This window comes from Opisthorchis viverrini, assembly GCF_000715545.1.
Source record: "Opisthorchis viverrini unplaced genomic scaffold opera_v5_297, whole genome shotgun sequence".
Lineage (NCBI taxonomy): Eukaryota > Metazoa > Platyhelminthes > Trematoda > Opisthorchiida > Opisthorchiidae > Opisthorchis > Opisthorchis viverrini.
In genome coordinates, this window is record NW_008751954.1 from 274575 (window position 1) to 296093 (window position 21519).

Consider the following 21519-nt stretch of genomic DNA (forward strand, 5'->3'; position numbering starts at 1 on the left):
GTAAAGAGGAAGTTATGCTCTCCTGGTGTTTAAATCCACTTTCTGCTTTCCGACTAAACTTCGTTATCCACTAAGTTCGCGTATCCAACCATCACGGCAACACCACAACAAGATCGGCAATCGAATAATTTCAACATTTCGCGTGGTTTGGTGGTTTTTCAGAAGCACGCAAATAAGTCTTTTTCACCACTCAAATTTCCAGGCGGTTATATCTGTGACGCACTTGATTCCTAATTGAACATGATCGCAATGTGTTTTTTGCAGTGATTGTGGTGCACGTCGCACTCTAACATTTAGCTTTGGGAAACTCATCAGCTGACTGGAGGCCTTTCGGAAAATCCATCGTCTGATCCCTTGGTTTCCTTGATGTGTGTAACCTGTTGGATCCGTGAGAAAGCGACGGATAACTTACCTGACTTTTCCCAGGCATCTTTCGGGTGCTTGCTCTTGGTTGTCTCGGCCATGCTGATCGTAAGACAGTGCTGGTCCGCGTGCCTTATCTTGAGCTTGCGTAACTAGTGGCCGATGCTTATTCGGGGGTTTCTGCTACCATTATGCTGCATCCCAGGCATGGTATTTGCGATAAGTCGATTTACTTGAGCCCAGGTTCAAGGCCGAAATTAACCGTTGTGTATCGATGGGTTCAGATGCCAATGTACCACATTTCATTGCCCCCTTCATAATAGTTCTGATAACATTCCGTGCCATTTTGCATCTTTGGGTCTGTCAGTCATAGCCATATGAGTGTACAGCTTACATATCAGGCGACGGGATAACCTTACCATGGTGAACCTATGCACTATGTGATAAACGAAGGTCTCGGCTGTTTGTGTTACACTACCTATTGTTAAGCAATGACAACTCGTGGGGACGGTATGACGTACAGCGGAAACAGATTACATCGATTCCTTCCAGAGGCAGCAACATCGGTGTTGACACATGCTCCACTGCTGGAAAACCACATAATTTATTTGGCCACACTTACTGCGGGCAATCCTCTTCGAAGATGACTCGATACTGTTGAACTTACCGGATCATGTGTTGCAATTTAGTCGGATCTGAACTTTTGGTTTTTCGACCATTTTGTTCTCTGCTTACCTTGTTCGAACACCCGATTTCGATTTACATCTTGATGGATGAAACAACTGCAACAATAACCAGTAAAACTAATGATCCTTCTACTGTAACGTTCTTTCGGTACATAGCTGCCATGTCACCAGAGAGAAGCACGAGGGGTCTGAGATGCTGTCAGGTTGCTCAAGTTTAGAGGGGAGAACCCGAGATGCCGAAGTTGGGTTTCAACCCCCAACTTCCGATCAGTTAGTTCGCGCCTTAATCACTAAGGTAACCTGAGCTTAACAACTACGACAAGTGATCACAGCTGCCTACGATAGTAAACAAACCCATTTCACCGCCGTACGGCAGTGAAGCATCGGTGTTGAACACTGAGGTGACGCTGTCGATGATGATGATTCGCCGCCGTCTACCCAACTTGTGTATCAGTCCCTCCACCTTTTCGTCGCATTCCTTTGAGAAGCACTGCTTTGAGAATTACAGAGGCTCTCAGTCTCACCTGTTTGCTTCCTTTTGTGTGGAAGTATAGATCACCTTCCCATTCCTCCTGATTATAAAACTTTTTTGCAGTGCTAATTTTTTTCTTGTTACAAGGGCTAACCCCTCAAGCTCTAAAATGATATGCATAGTTGAAAACACACAATTTAAAAGGCTGTTGGCCCGGGTAATAAATTTGACTTCTGTACTTTTTTGTACAACAGACAGTTTCAGATTATTATTTCTAATGACCTCAGGTTTCGCCGGAACTCCAGGCTACCTGTCCCCGGAAGTGTTGCGCAAGGAACCCTACGGAAAGGCTGTAGATATTTGGGCTTGTGGTACGTGTGCACTTTGTAATTTTTTAAAACAAATGTTGCCACCACTGTTGATGTTTCGCTCACTTGTTTTAGTTGGCCTAATCGGTTTAGGCATGTTCACTTGCGTTCAGTTATTAAACGTTGATTTTTCTACGTTTTCTCTGCACACTTACTGTGTGCTCGTTGTACCAATGCGTCTGAGCACATTCCATATGGCCACACCATCCAGTCTGCAGGTCTTTGTTATCACTCATTCTAGTCAGTTTTTGTAACGCTAATGAGGCCTAGAAACTAGAAAGCGCAAGCAATGGTTCCTAATAGTAAACGTTGGACCGTTGACCGTTCATTACTGTTACCCAGCTCTGCGACCTCAAATACTCCGTACAGTACAACTATGTACAGTGCTTCCCTCCAAACATTCCCGCTTGTGCTGATCTGCTCTCCATCAGGGTCGCATAATCTTGCCTTGTCAGTAAGAGCTGAGTCGGTATCTTTCTAACTCCTTCCAAATGACGACTATCTCACCAACAATACAACTTGGTGTACTTTTCTGTTGTGTTAGTACGGGGAGGAGCAGTCCACTTAAAGTTATGAGTTGGTTGTGCTCGTTTCTTCTTAAGGCCACTTGGCAAGCTAGCTTATGTGATTCGTCATGGGAAAAGGAAACGCCAAGCGAATACAGTACATCTGACTGACGCCTATCACGTACAGGGTTAAACGTAATAAAAACGGATCATTCGCAATTAGGTAGACTTAAGGGTATGAGAATCTGCTTTTTAGGCAGGGAAAAGGCAATCTAATACGTTTAGGTTAGACGGGAGAAACGGCCCTCAGACAAGTGACACTGAGTTAGTTCACGCACAAACTTCAGGCGTTAGGAGTCGGATGACGAGGTTGTTTAACCTGACCGGTTTTCATCATTTTTGTGGCACCTGATACGCAATCCAAAATACAGTGTCCCGAGTAACGACGTGCCCCGTGTCGGCTGGCTGGGCTAGAATAGAACTATGGATTTTGATCTCACTTCCCAGCGCGAACCACTTCGGGCAGTGTTCCATAGTCCGCTATACGACCTACGCAAGTGGCATCACACGCGCGCTTGAATTCATGAACACTCATCCACAAGGTCAGCACTTTTAGCTAGCCGTTATTTTGTAGGCGCAGCATGGATGCAGTTGAGGAAGCACACAGAAGTCCAGCCGTATTGAACGTTTATCTTACTACTGCGGAATGACTTTCGGTTAACATATTGTCGTCGGGTTCTTTTCTTTTCTACATATTACGTGTGAGAAACCGTTCAGGATAACCATCTTCCTTAAGAGTGATCCTAATAGCGTTCCAGCATGTCATCGGAGCACATTCCCTGAGATGTGGAAGAGAGACAGAGAACAAGACTTCTGTTTTATTGTAGACGGACAAAACTACTAAAGTTCATGTGTTGAGCGCTTCAGATTGCCTTGTGGTACACACATCAAAGCCACAAGTTTGTATGGCCAGTGACACGTCTAGCAGGAAGATCTGGTTCTCTTCTTGGTCACAACCCTTTCAATGTTGCACCGATAAAAAAAGTCATTCAGCTCTGACACCCTTTCGGTGCCTGGCTGCCATGTCACCCAAAAGAAGCACGACAGCTGAGATTCTGAGGGATTTTTACGAATTGAGAGGGTATGATCAATGACCATACGCGATTTGGGAAAGAGCGCACAAAACCCCAGCTATGACGCGCACCTAACCACTTTTAGCATAGAGACAAAAAGACCGATCCACGAGGAAGCGCTTAGCGCGGCCCTTTTGGAACAATTTGCGACATGGCGTAAAGGGCGCGAAAATTCAAAATTCCAATTTCCATAAAATGACTTTGGCAATAACTCAACAGGTAAACAGTTTTGGGATACTGATATTTCCAACATTCTCAATCTCAAGTGGGACCGTGTAGATGTCAGCAGGTTCTGGGCTCAATCGTGACCCCGTATCTGCTTTGTTTTCGGCGACAGTTTTTCGTTAAGACGAAACTGTACATCAAGAGGAAATTCTTCAGTTAACTGCATAATGCAACGTTTGCAGCTTCGATACACGTGCACAGGTTGACAATAGTTTCTAGCAGGAGTGCATTTCCGAATATGGAAGCTACATCAAGTGAAACTATGACTGGTTTGTTGCATGATATTCAGGTTGTAGACAGATGTGCCGTCAAATAGGCTGGAGTTTGTGACTACTGAGCTTCAGCTTACTGAAAAGTGCTTGTCATAGCAGCGATCAGGCACATCCGCCTCATGGATTTCCAGTAATCTTTGCCAGTGACGCAATTGATTTGGCTTGAACTAGGTTTACTATAGCTTTGTGAAACTTCATAGTTTAGGGAGTTAAACAAATACGGTATCACCGAGCGTGACTACGGTTGTCCATCCTCACTTTGTTAAGGCAGATTTGATCGTTCTGTACGGTATTCCATGAGGTGGCACCGAGAAAATGAACGCCGATATGAAATTGAGCCATCCTTCTTGCGAGAGTGCACCGATTTTGCAACTTTTCGACCAGTGTGAGGTGAGCTGAAGTTAACCGGCCAATAGTAGCTCTCCAAGCTGTTTAATCGTAGATCCCAGTGATATGTGCTATGTCGCAAAGTGGAGTCAAGGAACACAGACGGACGAGACTTCTTGGTTAGATGTTTTAACCTTGGTAGACCTCAGTTATGTTGTCGATCTCGTCGGTATTCAACAGCATGATACAACAGAATCCAAAACCGCTTTGACTGATTTTCCAAACGCTGTCAATTGAGACGGTTTTTAGCGTGTTTCGGTACCTGGTTCCACCGTCTAACAAAACTATAAAAAATCTGTCCCTAGACTTTCTACCCCGCATTTCGCTTCATGCTAAGGTGGGTACATTGGTAGGCGTGAAAATATTGTCTGGATCACGGTATGAATGTTTTATATGACCTTTGTTTTCCCCCAGGTGTCATCCTGTATATTTTATTGGTCGGCTATCCTCCTTTCTGGGATGAAGACCAGAACCGACTGTACAGTCAAATCAAATCCGGAGCGTTTGATGTGAGTTCTCATTTTCCTGTATGTATTTCATACAAAAATACTCCGGCCTCCGTCTAACTGTGGGTTTTACTTCTCCAGCTAGGACTGTAATAATAATAATAATAATAATAATAATAATAATAATAATAATAAATCGTTCAGCTGTAGCACCCTTTCGGTGCCTAGCTGCCCTGCCACACGAAGGAGGCACGAGGGCTGGGATACTGCCAGGTCGCCCAAGGCCATCGGAAGTCGGGTTTGAACCATGGACCTTCCGGTCAGTAAATTCGCGCTCTAACCACTTGGTCCAACTCGCCCCGGCTAGGATTGTATCCCTTCATCGATAATACTGTTGGTAGAGGTGCTTCTGTCCTTCGTAGCAGCTGGGTTTTCATACTTCGGACATGTTTCCGATTTACTAGGCGATTTACTAGGCTTGTGAATTCGTTTTCATTGGCGCGATCTCATTTGGTTGAGTTATTTAGCCTAAAGCTCCTATTCAGTGGTGTGGCAACTGACCGTATACTTCTAACTGGGTGAATTTTAGCAGAACCTGAAGGGTGGTGATCACTCAACCCCTTGAAAATAATTATTCTCAAGTTGAATTTATAATTCTCCATCTCTTTACCTATGCGCGCTTGATTGAAACGACAGACCCTACTTTCGACCTTATGCAATTAAAAAATGCTCATGCGTGACCTAGCCAAAGGGACTCCATTGGCGCTGTGCGGTTAATGTGCAGTTTCATTAATTTACCACGGTTTTATCGCCTCACTGGTGAGATGATTTGTCTTTGTCTTGTGCAAGCCAACCTTTTACGATCCCTCATGTTGTAATTCATTGCATACTGTCGGCAGATATCGATGCTACCCACTACTATGCATTAATTGAATGACTAGTAGTTCTAAACAGGTCAGAGTACCGTATCGATCCGTTCCGTCGCTTGATAGGGAAAGGTGTCTAGCTCTTTGAACTTCACAGTTAAGGCTATGGCTCTTCTGAGGTTATGCTGCTGCAAAAATGGGTTTGCTTTATTCATGATACTAGCCAAGTGGGTCTCTTAATAGCACAGCCGGTGGGATAAGAGCTACTGATTGTTGCGACTCGTTGGAGTAAGATTTGTGACCTATGCCTCCTGCCTATGCCTGATTACTCTATTTCAGTGCCCAATCGGGAACTTTGCAACCAAAGCTTGGTCGGGTTTTAATTACTCACTCCTTGGATCCAAAATAACGTTTAGATATTTGTTTAACCAGGGTGTCAACTCCTTGTGAGGAGAGTAGCACTGGAGGTGGCGAATAATGGTGAAATTTTCCTCCGTTGATTATGCGAAGGTGGTGGAGAAGAATGGGGTTGACCGCTTGGAAGAAGTAACTGATTGGATAAAGTCGGTTGAATTGATTGAAATGAACAAAAGGGAACGTGTTCTACCAATTAAGAACACTCACTGAAAGCAGGCAGTAGGATACAGGGAAACCGTGTGCTATCAGTGAAAGACCAGACAACTTCAGGCAGTGGATTAAGTGGATGGCTTTCTATATTCGGTCGGATGGGTCAAGTAGTTTATGAGAACTCCGTCCCGAACTTGAGACAGTATTTGGGAAATCTGCGATTTGAAATACAGAAGTAGGTGAACACTCGTCAAGTACCTTTTGGTATGGTAAATAGGTAGGAAGTAACGTTTTTGTGAATTCGGCGCCTAGATCCACTCGACGAGTTCCAAGAAGGACGAAACCGGTGGTGGGCTCTCCAAATTTTCATCGGCTTACTGAGCAGTATTTAGACACTCCGATGTCTTCAAAATCGTTTCAGCTGAAACATGAGGCGACCTTTATCCAAGGTATTCATTTGGGATTCCGGTGAAATACAGCTGGGTTTTCCATGAGCAGCAAGTTGACTTGCAAATGATTGTCTATTGCAACATGCGTATAATGCAGCGTCCGACCGAGGACTAAGGTTGAGGAAAGAATAGGGACTAGGTCTATCTGATGAACTTCAAGAAATCCGAAGCCGACAGGGTGTTATCTAGACTTTTAATCGACTGTACGAAAAGCATATATAATTTTTGTATCAAACCAACGAAGGCTGTGAGTAAAATACAAACCCAAGGAGAAAACGCTTGAGAACAAGAATTCCGACCGTGTTTAAGGACGGTGGATGAAAGTGGGTTGGGGTAGTTGGAACATGTACAGCTCCCGGTCTGGTTGCTTTGCATTTCGTTTAATGATCCTTGTTCCGTGACTTCAGTGTCATCGGTAGTTAAACTAGTGTCAGTGGTAATCAACTATTAATCTCTGTAATCGAGGATAGGTAAGTGACTACCAGAATATAATCTTACCTGCGAGCGCGTTGATGAAGAAATGATGGAACACAAATCGTTGTGCACAAGGTCGGAAGTAAGTCCTCATTGATATTCAAAGAAGTGAACGTTACACCAACGATGCTTAGTGCTGTGAGCTCTGTGCGATGGAAACAGTCACCCCATCCATATCCTCTGGTTGTGGGCTGAAAATGAGAAGTTTACTGATGAAGCCGGTGTGCCAAAGTCCGGTTTATCTGACTGTTCTTGATGTTGATGCTATGGAGCAAGCAGGACAACAAACTGCCCTTGCTGTCGCAGTGGACTCGCCTGATATTGATGTGTGCAGCGTATCAGAAGCAAGAATCCAAGATCCCAGTACAGCACACCATCTGTCCGCACAAGTTTCCGGCTGCTCACCTCTGGCGATCCAAAGGGCGCTTCTGCAGGATGTGCAAGGGTCGGTATCTTCCTGCGGAAAAATCGTTGCTTGGCTATATACCCTTTCATTACGTCAGCGAAGCATCAGCGCGGAACACCAATGTTGTGCTGTCAATCAGAATGTTGATGAAAGCCGTCGTGCAAAAGACAGTCTGTTTCCATCTACACGGGAAAATTAGTGTGTGTCGTGCGTATGTGAACAAAAGGGTTCGATGAAGTTTACGCTACGTCATTGTTCCTACTCCGTTTTTGCACAGAATTTCACACTGCTGTTGCACGTCAACCACTCGACTGCTTGTAGATGGGACAAAGAAATCCTTCTTGCGTGGAAAAGTCAACAATTTTTGTGTGGTTGACATTTGCATTAGGAAATTTGTTCCAGTATTAACTATAGTTTTACAGTCTTGAGGAATTTGGGAGTGATAAAACGAAGAGTTCTAGTGACGTGGGCTTTTTCACACTGAGCATGTACATAGTTCGGTTGATGATGTTTTCATGTTTTACAATCAACCCTTAAAATTTCCGGGGTTTCATTCTGTGACGCGAACCTCACTGTCGCTTCCGAGCGATTTATACATGCTTCGAACAATGAACACACCAATTAACCCTAAAGGCACGGGGGTACTGTTATCATCAGTGTTTAGTGGCAAGACACATCGATCCCTGTTCAAGAAGCTTTATAGTCAGCTATCTTCCTAAGCAACCGACTGACCCGCACAAACCAGTGACAAAAGACATAGTGGATGCCACGATTAACAGATCTATGGCATAATTTTCGTCTGATGTTCCTGTGCACTTCTTGAAGACCTAATCTACTTCTATTGTGTTCTCGTTCCAAATCTTCCGTGGTTTCAATACTTTTGAAAGGTTCAGGATGCAAACTGGCCGGATGCCTTGTTGCGTAAGAGGAATTATGTCTCGTACTGGATTTCTATCGCTGATGGAAGGCCGGTATCGACGTTGCATTCAGGCGCATTTGGTTTTTCTGTAGATTATGTTAATGAGGGCCAGCTGAACTACACTTTAAAGCGCGTAGCCCGTATTTCAAGACGATTATGATTCTGCCAACGAATTGCCGTTTCATCTTTCTCCCGAATTCATTTCTGACACTTTTGTTCTTTTGGCCGATTGATGGAATTTACTGGGGCATGTCGCGGCTTTTATCCAGCAGAAGCTTTCTCCATGTTCTGGAACTTCGCGATCCAGCAACGCCCTTGCTATTTAACGGTGGGTTGATGTTTGGATTGGACGTGAATGCGCCTGAAATCAGCATATCAGATATAAGTATTCTGTTTAGATAGGTTACCACTGTAGATGTCTGTATTTTTGGTGCCGCGCATAGACCATTAGCTCCAGAATCGAAAAGAATAGTAGTGAACATTAGGAAATAAACAGTCATCTTCCTGGGTCAAGTAGTTCGCTTGAAGTTCCTCATTGCGTTGAGAAACGTTTACGTAAAGGACTTTCGCCGTGACCGATCTGCGCATGAACGATCGTATTCTGATAATCGTTCAGAATTATGCGGAACAAGACTGTCTCCCTGTGGTTTTGTCTCTTGAACCTCAATACATGCATGGGTTTTGCGAGAGATACCAAAGTTCGCATAGTGCCGTTTAGCCTGAGTTCACCCAGAGGTACAAGTTACGTACATTTCACAACTCTTATAAACATCTTCGTACAACCGTATTGTTTTGACAGTGATATGAATGGGTTACGTATCAGTGATTTGTCAGCCCTATGTGAGTTCAGTCACCAAGGGCCACAATAGCTATCTGATTTCCAGCTAAGGAGAAGAAAAACTGGCCAAACTACTTCTAGCAACACATCAGCTGGCTATTAGTCAATCCCTATTCGGGCTGCGGGCCCGAAGCAGAAATGCTAGTATCGGAAGTGCTCGGGTATAGTCGAGCGCCATCATGCTCCTTATTACAACAGTCATTCCCTGTCCAACTTGTTTGTGTCTACCTGGGAGACAGGGACCATCTCAAGACAACTGAGGTGAGTCCGTGTTCAAACAGGATACCAGCAGCGAATGTGGTAGCCACATCTTTCATTGTTATAAGGCTTCTGGCGCCACGGACTATTCGTCGTCCCATGGCAGCACGCGAAACCCTGACCCGTGAGCATCACGTGGGATTTCGACAAATCAGAGACTACGTTGACTACATCTCTACATTCCGTTAACCGTTGGAGCAGTGTCGTGCGCACTGACGGTCCACATCTCGAAGGGCCTTAACTTTGAGGGGCATTCGGTTCTTTCAACCTCGCATTGCTTATAACCCCGTTCACTCAACAGGGGACGCTCCGGAAGATCGTCAACACAAAGTCTGTCTTGACAGAAGGGTGTGTTATCCAAATGGACAGAGGAGATAATGTTCTATGGTTATTGTTTTTAACCTTTCCTACACTTGTCACAGGGAGTGGTGAAACTTCACATGCAACCATATTGGAAGGAGGGTCATTGTCTATTTCTTTATCCGGAATGCGCGGCAGAAATTACATCAACTGTGAAAGATTTTTGAGGAGAGTCGGTTTTGCTACTGGTTAAACACCCGGCCAGAAGTTGTCACCTTTCAGGCCGCGAGGTTTTCAGAATTCATCGTAGGTTCGGTTGACTTGGGAATCACATAAAAGCGTTCGACTTGGTCAAAACGTTTAGTGCGGCAGGTACTTCACCTCGTTATGCGGAGGTGAAGAGCATAGAAACTGTTTACCCATCTTCATATCATATACGTCACCGCCCCTTAAGTGAANAAACAGTCACCCCATCCATATCCTCTGGTTGTGGACTGAAAATGAGAAGTTTACTGATGAAGCCGGTGTGCCAAAGTCCGGTTTATCTGACTGTTCTTGATGTTGATGCTATGGAGCAAGCAGGACAACAAACTGCCCTTGCTGTCGCAGTGGACTCGCCTGATATTGATGTGTGCAGCGTATCAGAAGCAAGAATCCAAGATCCCAGTACAGCACACCATCTGTCCGCACAAGTTTCCGGCTGCTCACCTCTGGCGATCCAAAGGGCGCTTCTGCAGGATGTGCAAGGGTCGGTATCTTCCTGCGGAAAAATCGTTACTTGGCTATATACCCTTTCATTACGTCAGCGAAGCATCAGCGCGGAACACCAATGTTGTGCTGTCAATCAGAATGTTGATGAAAGCCGTCGTGCAAAAGACAGTCTGTTTCCATCTACACGGGAAAATTAGTGTGTGTCGTGCGTATGTGAACAAAAGGGTTCGATGAAGTTTACGCTACGTCATTGTTCCTACTCCGTTTTTGCACAGAATTTCACACTGCTGTTGCACGTCAACCACTCGACTGCTTGTAGATGGGACAAAGAAATCCTTCTTGCGTGGAAAAGTCAACAATTTTTGTGTGGTTGACATTTGCATTAGGAAATTTGTTCCAGTATTAACTATAGTTTTACAGTCTTGAGGAATTTGGGAGTGATAAAACGAAGAGTTCTAGTGACGTGGGCTTTTTCACACTGAGCATGTACATAGTTCGGTTGATGATGTTTTCATGTTTTACAATCAACCCTTAAAATTTCCGGGGTTTCATTCTGTGACGCGAACCTCACTGTCGCTTCCGAGCGATTTATACATGCTTCGAACAATGAACACACCAATTAACCCTAAAGGCACGGGGGTACTGTTATCATCAGTGTTTAGTGGCAAGACACATCGATCCCTGTTCAAGAAGCTTTATAGTCAGCTATCTTCCTAAGCAACCGACTGACCCGCACAAACCAGTGACAAAAGACATAGTGGATGCCACGATTAACAGATCTATGGCATAATTTTCGTCTGATGTTCCTGTGCACTTCTTGAAGACCTAATCTACTTCTATTGTGTTCTCGTTCCAAATCTTCCGTGGTTTCAATACTTTTGAAAGGTTCAGGATGCAAACTGGCCGGATGCCTTGTTGCGTAAGAGGAATTATGTCTCGTACTGGATTTCTATCGCTGATGGAAGGCCGGTATCGACGTTGCATTCAGGCGCATTTGGTTTTTCTGTAGATTATGTTAATGAGGGCCAGCTGAACTACACTTTAAAGCGCGTAGCCCGTATTTCAAGACGATTATGATTCTGCCAACGAATTGCCGTTTCATCTTTCTCCCGAATTCATTTCTGACACTTTTGTTCTTTTGGCCGATTGATGGAATTTACTGGGGCATGTCGCGGCTTTTATCCAGCAGAAGCTTTCTCCATGTTCTGGAACTTCGCGATCCAGCAACGCCCTTGCTATTTAACGGTGGGTTGATGTTTGGATTGGACGTGAATGCGCCTGAAATCAGCATATCAGATATAAGTATTCTGTTTAGATAGGTTACCACTGTAGATGTCTGTATTTTTGGTGCCGCGCATAGACCATTAGCTCCAGAATCGAAAAGAATAGTAGTGAACATTAGGAAATAAACAGTCATCTTCCTGGGTCAAGTAGTTCGCTTGAAGTTCCTCATTGCGTTGAGAAACGTTTACGTAAAGGACTTTCGCCGTGACCGATCTGCGCATGAACGATCGTATTCTGATAATCGTTCAGAATTATGCGGAACAAGACTGTCTCCCTGTGGTTTTGTCTCTTGAACCTCAATACATGCATGGGTTTTGCGAGAGATACCAAAGTTCGCATAGTGCCGTTTAGCCTGAGTTCACCCAGAGGTACAAGTTACGTACATTTCACAACTCTTATAAACATCTTCGTACAACCGTATTGTTTTGACAGTGATATGAATGGGTTACGTATCAGTGATTTGTCAGCTGTGAGTGAGTTCAGTCACCAAGGGCCACAATGGCTATTTCCAGCTAAGGAGAAGAAAAACTGGCCAAACTACTTCTAGCAACACGCTGGCTATCTATGTGAGTTCAGTCACCAAGGGCCACAATAGCTATCTGATTTCCAGCTAAGGAGAAGAAAAACTGGCCAAACTACTTCTAGCAACACATCAGCTGGCTATCAGTCAATCCCTATTCGGGCTGCGGGCCCGAAGCAGAAATGCTAGTATCGGAAGTGCTCGGGTATAGTCGAGCGCCATCATGCTCCTTATTACAACAGTCATTCCCTGTCCAACTTGTTTGTGTCTACCTGGGAGACAGGGACCATCTCAAGACAACTGAGGTGAGTCCGTGTTCAAACAGGATACCAGCAGCGAATGTGGTAGCCACATCTTTCATTGTTATAAGGCTTCTGGCGCCACGGACTATTCGTCGTCCCATGGCAGCACGCGAAACCCTGACCCGTGAGCATCACGTGGGATTTCGACAAATCAGAGACTACGTTGACTACATCTCTACATTCCGTTAACCGTTGGAGCAGTGTCGTGCGCACTGACGGTCCACATCTCGAAGGGCCTTAACTTTGAGGGGCATTCGGTTCTTTCAACCTCGCATTGCTTATAACCCCGTTCACTCAACAGGGGACGCTCCGGAAGATCGTCAACACAAAGTCTGTCTTGACAGAAGGGTGTGTTATCCAAATGGACAGAGGAGATAATGTTCTCTGGTTATTGTTTTTAACCTTTACTACACTTGTCACAGGGAGTGGTGAAACTTCACATGCAACCATACTGGAAGGAGGGTCATTGTCTATTTCTTTATCCGGAATGCGCGGCAGAAATTACATCAACTGTGAAAGATTTTTGAGGAGAGTCGGTTTTGCTACTGGTTAAACACCCGGCCAGAAGTTGTCACCTTTCAGGCCGCGAGGTTTTCAGAATTCATCGTAGGTTCGGTTGACTTGGGAATCACATAAAAGCGTTCGACTTGGTCAAAACGTTTAGTGCGGCAGGTACTTCACCTCGTTATGCGGAGGTGAAGAGCATAGAAACTGTTTACCCATCTTCATATCATATACGTCACCGCCCCTTAAGTGAAATTTGATTTCATGACCTTTAATATAATCTGTCAGTATCTTTTCATCCGTCCATGGTTGATTGGCTTTCGTTTTCTCCCCAGTATCCTTCTCCTGAGTGGGATACCGTCACTCCAGAGGCGAAAAACCTCATCAACGCCATGCTTACGGTTTGCCCTTCTCGTCGAATCACCGCGGCCGAAGCGCTCAAGCATCCGTGGATTTGTGTACGTCTTCTTGAACAAAATGAGTACTGCATGTTTATCAAACCTTCATGGGTTATTGAGCTTCACACTGCGTGAAAATAATCACTGCAGTTTTTTTTCAGCTGACGTGCATACTAGGTGATGTTTCGGCGTATCGATGATTTGGTCACAACTCAAATAGCAACAGTAGCGTTTAATCATTTTCACTGGACCAATGACTCCAAAACTGGCGATAAGGGTCATAGTTAGTTAGTTAGTTTTGGCGTTTTCGCTGCGTATTCGCTGTGTGTGAGAGAGAGAGAGCATGATAGAGACTCAGGTGAATGTGATAAATAGTAGTGTGAGGTTTATTTTTCTCTCTCCCCCTCTCTCTTTCTCGAAGTTTCAAAGGCACATCAATCCCTGTTTTGGTCAAGTCACTTCTGATAGTAACTGCCTAATAGATTGCCCGCACGTTTCGTCAAATTAGTGCACGTGGTCTTGTTCCGCCAAGATCTCTGAGACCTACGTAAGCGAGCCTACACTGACCACAAGCGATCTATAGTGAATCGGTCTCCTCTCTGAGGAAAGTTCCGTACAGGAATGTGCTCCATGAATCATGCAAATTGTTTTCTTCGGACAGTCTGTCCAGAGATAGACAATCTTTGAATGATGACTCCAGCCGTAACCTAGAGCTTCGAACGCCAATATCGCTCGATGATAACACCGTACATCACTCCGATCACCCGTCAAGCAGTTTTAGACGTCTTCGGCGCCAATTGGACAACAAAGTGTAAATAGTTACACTGAATTCGCATACAAGCTTGGACCCAAACGGATTTCCTGTTCAATTCCAGATAGTATCTGTAAAAGCGGCTCCCTATCTGAGGTTTACAAACCACTTACCATGTAAGGTTTTCGTTGACTTTACCGGTGATTGTTGTAAGGGTATTTGTTTTGTTTCATGCACTTGCCTCCAAGTTTAAGTTAAGCTGGATAGACGTGGTGCCTCTGAAGGGAGTCCCCCGAACAAGATCAGTTTGGCCATATCCTGTGAATGATGCTTGTCCTTTCGGGACCTACTGTATGTGTCATCTCGAATGCTGAACAATGTGACTAATAGTGTATTTAACAACGCAGTACTGTTGACTGAGATGCCTTATTTCGGGGCATTCATGTAACCGACATTGTTGATCAAATCATAGGACTCTTTGTTGGAAAACAATATGCAGGACGTGTAGTGTTCCAGCCTCATACATCGATTTTGTCAAATGATTCACCCGTGCAACAATCCGGCACCAACATCCCCAGCTCCCGTGCCTACGTGTACAGTAACGGTAGATTCTGTCTGAATTTTTTTGTCGAGCAACGTATTCCCACATTCTGAGGCCCTTAGTTTGACAGATATCAGCTGTTTCTAACTAAAGGCGTCATTTTTTCTGAGGATAAAATGTTGTTCACAACCACCTCCGGGCTTACTGATTGTCCATACATATTCACTGCTTTTACTACTCATGGTCCGATAGGTAAGAGCACTCCGTCAGTTGTAAAGTAATCTGAGATCATCAAACAAACTGAAGAAGTACTCCATGGCCATGGGTGGGAAGTGGCGATATGAACACGCTAATTTTACTACTGTCTTAGAGTACACGCCCAATAGGACCAGCTTTAGGTCACCCTCCATTGGTTGTCTCGTATCTGTTCATTTTAGTCTTTGCTAACGTAATACTGTTTCACTTGTCTTAGTTGTATGGCTTTGGCGGTACGGTAGCGAAGCATCACTTCTGAACACGGATATCGTGCTGTCGGTGATCATAGTAGCTTCGACATCACGATCTTGGTTCCAAAACTCCTGCTTTATCTTTCTCACCGTTCTGTGTTTCCAGACTTATCCGTATAGATTGAACTGTTGACTGGTCCAGTACGTGTTAGAATCCCGTTAGCCACCAGAATATGATTTCGAGCCAGCGAGCTCTGCGTAAATCAGGTGAGCCAGTGTGACCTTCAAGTCTCAAGACATCGTATAAACTGGTCGTTAGCACCTAATGATGATTGGTGTCTCTAATTCACCACCGGAATAATTATCACCTTTACGGTGGCTAGCTACCATGCCATCCGAAGGAAACATGTGGGTTGAGATATTATCACATTACCGAAGCCTCGACGGGAATCGGGTTCGAACCACTCAACATTCGGTTTGCGTCTTGACCACCGACCCATCTGGAGCTCTTACTGATTAAATTGCGCCCAGTAAAGTGACCTGTTTTTGGATTGAATGTTTTGGGACAACGTAGCCTTACTTGTAATACCACCTTTTCACTTGTTTACTTCCAGCAACGAGAGCGAGTTGCCTCCATGGTGCACCGACAAGAAACCGTGGAATGCTTGAAGAAATTCAATGCTCGCCGTAAGCTCAAGGTAAGCCTTAAGGATGACCAAATCTTCATTAAAGCACGAGTTCCCCATTTTCTCACATTGTGCTATTTGTCAGTGTCTATGTCACAATCGCGTTCAATCACCGGGTAGTTTTTGGAAATCCGAATTAATTCTTCGTATTGCACACATTTGTGGGATGGAATGTTGGATTCTATTAGGGATCCACCTCATCAATCTATTACTTTCTCGAGACAATGACCAAGAATCCACATCTTCCCTAGATTTCTATTCTATTTGCTCTGCCTATAGCAACGCTTTCCGTGCAAACAATTCACTTGGTGCAAGGAGCGAAGAACTTTGACGTTCTGTTTCTTGATGTTGCTCTGTCTTGCTTGTCCCGCTATTCAACCACGTACGGCAAAACACAACTGAGATGTCATACGGCGGGTCGCTTTGTTCAGGGAGCATTAATTTTAATCACTTTCTGTCTAGACCGTGCTCGCTTGTCTAGTGAAGGCTATTTTTGAAGTCGCATACGCCTCCGTTGCATGTTCCCTACCCACATACTGAATATTTACCTGGGGCCGTACACGTCGTGCTATTTTTAAATAGATGCTCACGTTGTTTTCTCACAGCGTGGGGATACGGGCGAATAATTATCTTCAAGTTAATGGTGAATAGACGAAATTTCCCTTCCTTTCATTAGCTCCACTACTGTCCTCATTCTACCAACGTAGGAATATATATGTATATACGGGCTGACATCCGTTGTCGGGTTCCGCGAACAATACCGATGAAGCTTTTCGCGGGATAGGTAGCGCCACCTTTAATTTGCTCTTATTCGCATGCGTAACCTTCCGAACGTTCTCCTTCCTGTGTAAACTCAAACTCGCAAGTCCGGAGGATGAATTTATGAATACCAAGGCCAATTGATGCCGATGAGCCTGAACTTCCGAACGTTTTCTCATTAACTGCTGGTGGTCAACCCTTGACTTGGCAGAGCAGTATGAAGAAGATCACGAAACGCTTGGGTGCTGTCGGTGCTACTCGCCTTCCAGGATGGGGACCGCGTGATCCTCACTGTGCCTGGTTGGAGACACTACAAGATATGGCTGCCATCCGACGTCAGTGGCGTTCTTGTTGTCAGTATCTATCCAGATTGCCTGAATGAATGTCTGGAGGTGTAGGCACCTCGGAATGATTGTGTTAAGCTAGCACTAAGTCCCTTCCCCATCCACCTCTACTCTTCTCTTTACAATAAGGCTTTCAAATAAATCATGGTTGTACGGCAGCATCGGTGTTGAACACTGATGTCATGCTGTCGATGATGATGTGCTCTGCTTGAGAAGGTGCATGTTCATCTTTATTTGGACTGTTTGACGATCTGTTTCACAATCAGTTCTTCGCATCATTCGTGTGCTGCGTACGTCTAGGATGTCTCGTTAGCGAGCGGCGTGTGATCGAACTGTCTCGGCGGCAGTTTGCTGCGTACCCAAGTAGATGGCGCATCTACACTATGAACAGATTACGGTTGTCAGCGTTGATATTGCGTTTACTGGCTTGAGAGAATGATCTCAGCTGACCCGTGCTTTAAAGTATTCAGATAATGAGCATTTGACTTTTCTCTGACTGAAGAAGAGAGCTAACTTCGGTGTTAAGCTTCTCCGCCTTCCGTTGAACGTATCGTCTGAACGTGCGTGCTATGATGTCACGTAACTTCGACAAGTAATCTCAGGCGCATCAACACTAGGTTTGGATGGATTCCACGGGGTCCTGTTTTGAGCATGTCCCTAATGCGTTCGAACACACTGAATATTTTTCTGTTCGCTTTCCATTTTCCGCACAATATGTCTCAGCTGTGAGCAGTGTCTAGGAACAAATAAACTTTGCCGTTCATTGTTTCGTTGCATAGCACGGTGTACCTCGCAAAGTCTCCGGTGACTCATTCACTCTGTAGCTCCAGGATTTCCTTCTTTGGGGATGCTGTTCTTGTTGACGATGTCAGTGTTCTACTTGTTTGGGCGAAATTTTGTCTTCACAATTCATATTTGGTCGCGCCATTCACCCCTTTCCCCCAGTACACGAGCAGAGGAATGTTAAGAAAAGCTAATGTACCATGAGGGGAGTAGTTATTCTGGATTACCATCCGGTTGGTCAACACCACCAGACACCGTAGTGGAGTGAATGGTTCTACCTCGTCGTTTTATATTTATGTTATAATAATGGATGTGGTAAGTCAAGCTAACGACTTTCAACTACACCTTTGTGAAAAGATCGGTGGATGAGTTTCTATTTGCTGCAACGTATTGTCTCACGTAGTCAAATCTTTTATTCACTTATTCTTCTGCCTGAGAAAAAAATTTTTGCCCTATCGGTGCCTAACTTCCATGCCATCCGAAAGAAGCACGAGGCTGGGATACCTTCAGGTCACTCAAGTCTAGACAGGGGGCGTCGAGACGCAGAGGTCAAGTTCCAACCACGGATCTTCCGGTCAGTGAATTCGCACCCACTAATCCATCTCAGCCCGATTACCTGATGACGTTCCTAGGTTTCAGATACCCAGTTTGTGGGAAGTCATTGAGAGAAAGCATCGTCTGTTTCGCAGCTGTACCCATGTCAGATGGTCGGTCAGCATCCAAGCAAAGTGCTTATGAATTTCTCGTAGTTTGGACACAGAAATTCTTTGTATGAATCACTCTTTCACTCTACCTACTCATTGTGTTATTCAACCCAAGCCAACATACTATGCAGAAACATTCACTTCTGTTATGTCCATTTTTTAGGGCGCCATTCTCACTACTATGCTTGCTACCCGGAACTTCTCTAGTAAGTCATTTAAAAATCATCCATTTTCATGCCTCGCATGGATCTGTTATCGAGTGGATGGTTGTTGTAGATTTTCCCAGTTGCTTTCTGCTTATTCCGATGCGGCCGATTTTTACGCACCTCCACCCATACACGCACACATTTATATTTGTCGATTCAGTGAAAAAGGAGGACACCTGTAAGTTGACTCGCTTCAGTTCACTCTCGTTGACGCTCATCCACTCACCCAGTCGGCCCATTTATGCATGCTAGCCAGCCTGGTTACTCACATTCCCGATACTGCCGGATCGTGTCCCTTATCGATTTCCTCTTCTCTCCCTTGTGATATGTGTACGACAACATGCAGCAACACAGCTTGTGGCGATGGTTGTGGTGATGTTGGTGGTTCATCGACACTTCTCATGGCAGTGTGTTTGGTCAAGCTGCGTGGTTGTTTTCTCGCGCGCTCGGCGTGTGTATATCATTTGCGTTTCTACCTACCTACTTATGGTTACCTGTGCCTGGATTAACCACACATACACATGCCCACTCATTCAGCTTCAGCTTCTCAGCATGTTATCCCCCTCGTTTCTCTTTCAAGTCTGCTTACAGGCCTGTTCGCTCGCTACTGTCTAACTGCGCGTGTTGTCAGTCATTGTATTAGTATTCCGTACTACTGAACATCGATATGGACCTCCGTAATTTTCGCTTCTCCTAAATTGCTTCTGTCGCTGATGAGGTTTCCAGGGTGGTTGCCTCAGGCGAAAGATTCGATATTGATGCCGAATTCACAGTCTTTCGTTTCAAGCATGGTTTTAAGCTGGTTGGGCGACTACCTACCAGCTTCCGTATTCCATTTACTCCATACGCACGGATGGTTGGTTCCATACTAGCAACGTGTTGTGTGACAAAGCCTTCATTATTCTGCCCTCTGGTGTGTCGCAGTGCATCAAGCCAGCAATCCGTGGTTTCCACAGTGAATATTTAGTTGATTAGTCCCAAAAATGTAGTTTGGCGAAAACATGAATTAAACTCTGTTCACAATAGTTCGGTAGGTATTATTGTCATGTTTACTTACTAGTTCATTGTGAAACGCCTAAGATCTGAGTGACTGATAGACAGCTGTCTTGTCAGTTTTGCTAAAATCGTCCTTGCAAAATGCGTTAGCAAGTACCCTAAATGATCAGGACCTCAAGACGCCCAGTTGATCAGAACTACACGACGTGTATGGCAATGACAGTCGCACCAGCTACACAATCGTGAGTTTGGATACATCGCTTTCGGTATGTCGCGAAACTTCACCAATTCGGAGTTCGCTAGACAGAAACGAACTGTTCCACAAGCCACAGTAACTACCCTTGTAGTGAACAAGAAATAAATGAGGCACCGAATTTAGTTTGACAATGTTTTTCAGGCTCAGTTCAGAAAGGAAAACAAACATTAGATACTGGGAAAGGTACGGTCACCAGTTCAGGGAAATGCGGTAGAAACTAGCTCGCGCGACTGATGAAATACATTCGTTTGCCAATGATTATCGAGAGACTCAGCTGAATCTCTCGTCCATAATATTCTCCAACTGGATTCGATAGAGAAAGATTGTCTCATGTTTCGGTAAGCAGGTTTTTCTAGATATCGCAGCATATTTTTTTGACACTGCACACATGAACTCTTCGAAGCCCTCTTTTCACAATGACCGTTTTCCGTCAACCATATGCATATCAAGAAAAATACACTGCAGCACCTCGAATAGCAAACCAGCTGAAATCTGAGACAGCCTTTATGTGTGTTGAAGAATATCATGAACAAGAGATTCAGTTGAGTTTCCCGTTACCCGAAGAGTCGCATACAGTTCTGTGGTCAAACAGAAAACGAAGCTAAATGTTTCACTGGAAGAAGCGGTCTATTTTATCCACGAATACATTGAAACTCATCCCTAACCGCTTATTGAGAGTCCTCTCATCCTTCGCATCAAAATGTAAAAGCTTTATTTTTAAGCCATGAGTGGAAGCGAATCGATGACGTGGCGTTGGACCAATTGTGTCTTATCTGTCGATGAAGACGGAGGCACTTCTTTAATGCTGTTTTTATTTTGATCATGTTCGCGCTTACCGATGGAACTGTTTCGTGTCGTCCTTAGCCCGTCACATCTGAACACGGGCTCATGTACTTGAGGACGATAGTTCCTTTGGCCCTCTATGCATCTTAACGGTTAGACTCTTGGATGGAGAATGCAGCAACTCATCATACACGTGTAGTCTGTCTTAACTTGGACATATCACTCAATCTTTTGACCAATTCTGTGTCTGCTGAGTCCCCTATCTTTGAAGGCCCTTCAAATGTGGACATCGTCCTCCAATAGCGTACCTTGAGCCAGCCGACTGACTGTTTCGTGGGATACTAACATGATAATGGTACTAACTTACTAACGTGATGGTATCTATAACATACCATTCCTAGTTTGGACGCCATTTGTCGTCGGCTTTAGGACTTAGTTTGGACTGCCCAGAAACCCTTAAGTTCGAGTGGTCCTGTTGGTATCTGCCCCACAAGAGGCTGATTGACTGCGCAAAATGGTTGAGTTAGCCGTCACACGCTCACTAGACCAATTAACTGTTATCAAGGTGAATAGTGTGCTATCTGCGTTGTCCTTAGTGCTATTGTGCAGT

At 44.7% G+C, this 21519-nt stretch overlaps 1 protein-coding gene across 1 annotated transcript in view; it reads left to right on the top strand.

Annotated features, from left to right (window-relative positions):
- T265_09682 (hypothetical protein) overlaps positions 1–21519 on the top strand; it is a gene marked incomplete at both ends in the record, with an annotated part of 84391 nt that overhangs the window by 35429 nt on the left and 27443 nt on the right. Inside the window, 5 exons of the mRNA XM_009175837.1 lie at positions 1809–1892; positions 4827–4921; positions 13592–13714; positions 16007–16090; positions 18832–18874. Of these exons, the coding sequence (XP_009174101.1) occupies positions 1809–1892; positions 4827–4921; positions 13592–13714; positions 16007–16090; positions 18832–18874 (429 nt within the window). The remainder of the gene's footprint in view (positions 1–1808; positions 1893–4826; positions 4922–13591; positions 13715–16006; positions 16091–18831; positions 18875–21519) is intronic.